This window comes from Notamacropus eugenii, chromosome 1, assembly GCF_028372415.1.
Source record: "Notamacropus eugenii isolate mMacEug1 chromosome 1, mMacEug1.pri_v2, whole genome shotgun sequence".
Lineage (NCBI taxonomy): Eukaryota > Metazoa > Chordata > Mammalia > Diprotodontia > Macropodidae > Notamacropus > Notamacropus eugenii.
Window position 1 is genome coordinate 696788147 of NC_092872.1, and position 6402 is coordinate 696794548.

A 6402-nucleotide genomic window follows, 5' to 3' on the forward strand; every position below is an offset into this window, starting at 1 on the left:
GCAGGAAGTCAGAAGCAGGGAATAAATATATAGAACCTACTACGTGTCAGGCACTGTGCTGAGCATTTCACAGATGTTAGCTCTTTTGTGCCTCACAGCTTCTCTGCAACATAGGTGCTGTTATTCTCTCCATTTTCTAGTTGAAATAACTGAGGCAAAAAAAGTTCCTTTAGTTTAAAATTCTACTAATTGAATTTTTGAGTAAAAAGTACCTGTGTCGAAGACCAGGGAGAATTTGATTGTCAAGTAGAACATGTAGCATCTTCTTGTACCTTGAAAAGTACCTTGAAAAGAGCTTTCGATTTAGTGCAGAACCTAAATTTGAATCCCAGCTTTACTCCTTACCCCTGGACAAGTCACTATCACTCTTGGGCTCTGTTTCCTCAACTGTAAAAATCATGGGTGTTTGTCTAGTTGATTTTAAGGGGTTCTAGCTCTAAATCCTGTCATCCTAGATCAAAATGCAGTAATACCGTTACCTAGTAGAAGTACCAAGAAGGATGTGTATTGGGAGCCCAGAGAGGACAGAAAATATAATCAAATATAATCAAAGTGATTGTGTCCATCAATGACCAAGCAACCTGAAGAAGCTGATGTGTTGTTGAAGTCCCTTCCTAGGTTGCAAAGACTGAGGGTGAAGCTTTACTTCTGTAGCATACAAATGAAGTGAAAGCTGATTAACTTTGACTGAGTCATGACCTTCAGAAAATCTTGTTTGGAATCTCACGTGTGCTGTACAGTATCCGTAGGACCTTGAGCAAGGCCTTTTGCTGGTTCCTCTTTGGGACCTCTTAGTTTACCTCTCTAAAATGTGGGGGATGAACTAGATTGCTTTGTGTACTATAGGTTCAACATAGTATTTCTAGTCATACCTTTCTCACATAAGAGGTAAAAGGAAAATTAAGAGCGACTTTTTGGAGCAAGCACCCATGTGTACTCGATTTGGAACTGGTTTTCACTTTTTTCTTATGGTACCCAGTTCAGGAATCTGAACCTTGGCTCTTTATTGCACAACTTTATAGGTATATGGGTTGATTTTTTCCAGAAACCTGTGGCCAGATTAACTGCAAAAATAATTCCAAAGATGTAAAACAGTTAAAGGCAGTATGGAGCCATAAATAATATATATTCAGTAAAGGGTCACAAAAATGATGTAACCTTTTTTTCTTCTTTTCCAGTGAATGAGATCATAGGAAGAGATATGTCCCAGATATCAGTTTCACGAGGAGCAACAGTGACAATTCAGCCTCGTTCTGAGGTCCCGGATTCGCTGGATTCAGGAATGTCAGATGGAGTCTAGGAGTGGTGACCCTTGCAACTAGATGTTCATTAACACCAGTGCACTTCCCTGAATAACTCGTCTCCCACCTCTTCTTTGACCTATTGTGCTTCCAATTTTGTGGCCTTCATGAACTGGAACTGTGTATTCTTTGCATTGCCCCTTTTGTGGGTGCTGTTTTTTTGACATAGGGACAGCATTTCTAAATCTTGATCCTTGGACAATATATAAATGAACTTTGTAAAAATGAAAACAAGCCACATAGGATATTTGTGCTATTTAAAAGTGAGCTTTGCTTTTTCTGCATTCAAAGAGAATCCTTTTGTATCAGGGGTGCTTTAAAAGTGTGAAGGTGTGCTCTGCTAATCCCAGGCCGCCCTGAATTTGAAGAAAGATCTAGTCCACCTTCTGTCTGCAGCTTTTTTAGACAAGCTTCATAGAATAGTTAGGAATGGTTCCTACTGCTTCTTGGCATTAGAAAGACCTTCCGGCTCTGATGTTTTAAAAAAAGAACTTTGAGAATAAAACCTGCCAGGGGCAGAGAGACCCACCAGCCAAAGCCTCTGCATAGAGATGACGTCGCAGGGAATGTTGTAGATTGATAGGAAGTCAAGTGAAATGTAGCTCTACACGTTTTTATCAACGTAAAGTGTCGTCCGATAAATTGGGAAGAGACCATTCCATCATTGCAGGTGTTGGGATAGAAATGACATTCCAAAATGCAAACTTGGTGTGACTCTACAGGTGATCTTCCCTTCTTTTCACTCAGGCTCCATGCTGAAATTGTTTTCCTTGTTGAGAGCCTCTCACAAAGCTCACCTTGACAGTCCTATTTCAGGTTGGGATTTGAACTGAAATGCTCATTTTCAAAGCCACTTTTTCTTCAGAGAAAATAGGGAAGTATTTGCAGGTGGTTTCTTGGTCTGTTCTTGCTAAAATCCTTTGCAGTTCACTGCTCTCCAGAGATAGCTTTCTGTAAGCCAGGCTGCATAGAAATTCTGATTCTGATTTTAGGACCTCAGGCTCCTCCCCTAAGGACCTATCGGGATCACTCTGCCTTAGAATTCAAGTGTAAAAGTTGTGTTGGTAAGAGCATAGAAAGCGTGAGAATAATGGATTAAGAATGATTTTAAATAAATTAGAACAAAACAATGAAACTGTTGCCTCCTAGAAGAGCCTCAGGAGATGAGTCTCTGTCGAGCTGGTCTTGCAGGCCTGGGTCTCACTTCTGTTCTGTATTCTGCACGAAGCCCAGCATTACTTCCATCTCTGTTAATGGCTTAAATTTTTTTTCATCTGAAGGGCTTTTTCTTTGGGGTTGTGGGAATAGTAGCTGGTCTTGTAAAGACCTATCCTTGATAAGACAAAATAAACAATTTTCAAAAAAACTTACTCAGTTTTTTCCAGGTGGCAGCGCATCATAGAGCTAGCTTCAGCTGAGGCTAGGACAGTGTTGTTTGGGACTCAGTTGTTCCCAGGGTTTTTAGTTGCCATGGAATGTAGTCTAAGTTATTTTCCACTCTTAGGTAAGTGCAGCTTCACACGGGGAAATTGTTTCTGCTATGGCTGACTTCATTTTGGGGTGATTCCCACCAACTAATAACCAAGCACTTCTCAGTAAGAAGACAAATTAATCCATGAAGGGTGACTAGATCTAATCTGGTACTAAGGGCACTTGGAGAGAAGTAGACATAACATTCCTGGGGTTGAATCTTAAGGTTCATCAGACACTCCCCTCAGCTCTCTTCAGGAGTTTGTTTTTAAACATCATTTGCGTGTGGTATTTTTTTAAAAATGGGCTTACCATTTAAGGGGAAAAACAATACTTTCCCTTGTGAATGGTTGTCATTAAAAATTAACCCGTGGTCATCGTAGGGGACTTTTTAAAGTTAGTTTTTGTAATTTCAGGAGTGGGTTTGCTTTTTTGGATGGTTGTTTTACCTGCTTTGATGAATACTGTGCACCTTTTCACTGCTGACCAGCCTGGTCCTAGGATTCAAGATGAAAGTCACTGAAGGGGGATAACCAGCTAGCTCTGCCTGGGCTGGCCCTACCCTGGCCTGCTTTTGCTTCCTGAAGCTAATCCTAAACCTCACCATTGGCAAGTTTCCAAACGGTGAATAATCTGTCTTGAAGGACCTGAAATGAGGATCTGCTGGAGTAGGGAACTTGTTACTCTTAGTGCACAGTGTTCTTTCTAGTGCACCCAGGCCCAGAAAATTGCTGGGAACTCTCTCAGTTAACCACTATAGTACTCCTTAAGTGTTCCTCACCCATCGGCATGCTCTGCAGTAGGACCAGTGTGAAAGCCTGTACAATCCCAAGTTTGCTATGCACTAAATTTTCTGATGCCTTTAAATAATACCTTGATGCCTGTAGACCTAGAAAATGTAGACCTACATAAAATAAAAATACAGCTTTGGATATTATGTAAACAGTTTTGTATCTGCCTTTTAAAAGCTTCAGCATAAGGGTCTTAACATTTCTGTGGCTTGTATCCTAAAGACTGTTAAAAACCTTGTGCAATGTAATGGTATAAAAAGCACACAACCCTCCATTGTTTGGCTATGCAAATGGAAGTCTTCACAGAACCCTGGGCTGGCCTGGTGGCAGCCATGGGAGGGGAGGTGGCAAACCATGTACAAGTCTGGAGACAGGTATTAGCCACCTTGGGGGGGGAGGGGGGAGGGAAAAGAGGAAAGGGACAAAATTATGAAACCCATAGATCTTCTGTGAATTTGACTGGTGGGCTGTGAGGAATCTTCTGAAAAACAAATCCCCAAAGTGTCCATTAGCTTTCTCCTGGTAACCTTTTGACCAGGTCAGTGGAACTCCTTGGCAAACCAAAGAGAAAAAGGGACTGAGGGCGCAGCTGCCCCCATGCTTTGAAACTATTTTTGATATTCAGAATGGACGTCATTCCTTGAGGCTTAGAGATGGGTCCGCAAACTTTTATATTTAAAGAAAAGATTCATAAAACTGTGCTAGATTATGTTTACAGAGCTATGTATTGTAATTTCATGTACATTTTGTATTTCAGACATTTTGTAAGTTTTATGATTGCAGTGCTACTTGCATAAAACAAAGGGAAGAACTAGTATTTGAGGCTTTTCAATCATAGTGCTGAAATAAATGATGAAAGATCCAATGTGTCTTCATTTAATCACTAGGGCAAAGCCACAGGCAAAGTTATTTCTGGTCTGCGACTTTCCCAGAAGCCTCTCCCAATCAGGAAGACGGCAGAGTTAAGACAAATCAACCGTCACTTATTAAACACTTACTTACAATGTGTCAGGCATGCGATACACAAAAACAAAAGAAATTAAAACCCAATGAAATTGGTCACACATTTCCTGGCAGGGCCGAGAATCAAACACCATTATCTCTTCAGGATTTTTAGGTCTAGCGCCTAACTAGCTATGTCCTTTGTGCATGTTGCAGGTAGCACAATCAGGACTTGAATGCTAGACTTTACACTTGACCAAGTTCCCTCATGTTAGGATGCTCCAGACTCTGGTGACAATTTTTGACATTTTGGTCAGAGTCCAGAAAATAATCCTAAACTCTTTTTCTAATCTACCATTTACTCTTTTCTGTCCCTGACTTGTAATACTCTCTTCCAGCCACCCATCTTTTTAAAATTACAAAATTTTAAAGAAATTATATATAGTGTTTTGTGGTTCAGTCATGACAATTCTTCATGACCACATTTGGGATTTTCTTGGCAGAAACCATTTCCTTCTCTAGCTCAATTTTACGATGAGGAAACTGAGGCAAACGGTTACATGCTTTTCCCAGTCACACAGCTAATGACGAGGAGGCCAGATTTGAAAATGGGGAGCTGAGTCTTCCTGACTTCAGACCCAGCACTCTGTGCACTATGCTGCCACCTAGCCACCTGTATAGTGGATGTCTTTTATATAAAGCAGTTTTTACTAGCACTTGTTCAGACACACTCCATTTGACTTAGAGAAATTTCACCCTAGTCTTATTTGCCTCGTTGACTTGTGGAAAAATATAATCCAAGAGGACTTAAAGATTTGGGGGGGCTCGATTTCATAAAAACAGCTTAGCCAAGTAGTTGTGCTGTTTGTCAAATCCTCATGTAACAATATTTAATAATAAATATGGTTAAGTAGAAGGGTGCATTCTCATTACTGGTAAAGAAAGTTTTCACTGCCCCCATGAGATACAACAAATCTGCCTGATCTCAGTCTGTCTGCCGGCCCCGCCTGCCTCTAAGTGCTCCCCTGTATTGCCTAGTCCTAAATGCTCTCGTTGTTTGTTGTCCAACATTCTATCCTTTGACTGAGTCACCCTCAGTTTGTCCTTGGCTAGTTTCTCTTGGAGAATTCACCCACTGTGCTCAGATACCTTTACCTCCACTGTCTGTCCTGCTGTATATTTCTCATACTGAAATCTCTCTGCCACCCCCATAACCCTAACTCTTATTTGGAGGTTAATACAGCCTTTCTTTTCTCCCACAGAGGGTAGGAGCCATACATGGTCAACCGTGTATGTGTGCAAAGAAAGGAACATATGCCTATTAGGAAAAATTATCCTCAGTATCCCTTCTCATCCCCTTGCACAAATCCTATCCCTCTTTCATGAAACTCCAGAAATTATTCAAGCTTCTCTGAATTCTTAATATTACTTTTTATAATGTAAAAGAAATGTGAGAATTGAGATAAGCAAAACCAAATAACTTAAAACAAACATTGAAAGCCATCAGAATTCTAATGTGTATAGTGACCAATCCCAACCTTAGAATAAAACATTGTTATTTTAGCAGCTGTGTGACTGGGTGCAGGTCATGGTTAATGTGTTGGTTTCCTGTGCTTAATTCTTTGTTAGGGGGAAGAGTACCATGGGAGATGAAGGTCACTGGGAAGTCATACTCATGTGGGCAAAAAAGACATTCTTAAAAAAAAAAAAGCCCAACCAATACCTTCTCTGGGTCATGGAAATCTCCTATAGTAGTTGCACAAATGAAGTCATTTAGGCAAAATAAATCCTCATACACTAATGCCACATAAAACTGTTGAATCTTTCCCAGCTTCCACCTAGTTTAGGGGCAGGGTTCAGAGGATGAATTTTTTTTGGCCCAGATCTGTGATTTCGTT

The 6402-nt window shown here is 40.5% G+C and overlaps 1 protein-coding gene across 4 annotated transcripts in view; it reads left to right on the forward strand.

Annotated features, from left to right (window-relative positions):
• The window catches only part of NFATC3 (nuclear factor of activated T cells 3), a 173928-nt gene extending 169501 nt beyond the window's left edge, over positions 1 to 4427 (forward strand). For all 4 annotated transcript variants that reach the window (XM_072636144.1, XM_072636143.1, XM_072636147.1 and 1 more), the window contains one exon: positions 1179 to 4427. Coding sequence is in view for 3 of the 4 variants with exons in the window: in XM_072636143.1 (XP_072492244.1) it covers positions 1179 to 1300 (122 nt within the window). In the remaining variant the exon portion in view is untranslated. The remainder of the gene's footprint in view (positions 1 to 1178) is intronic.
• Positions 4428 to 6402: the final 1975 nt, after the last annotated feature.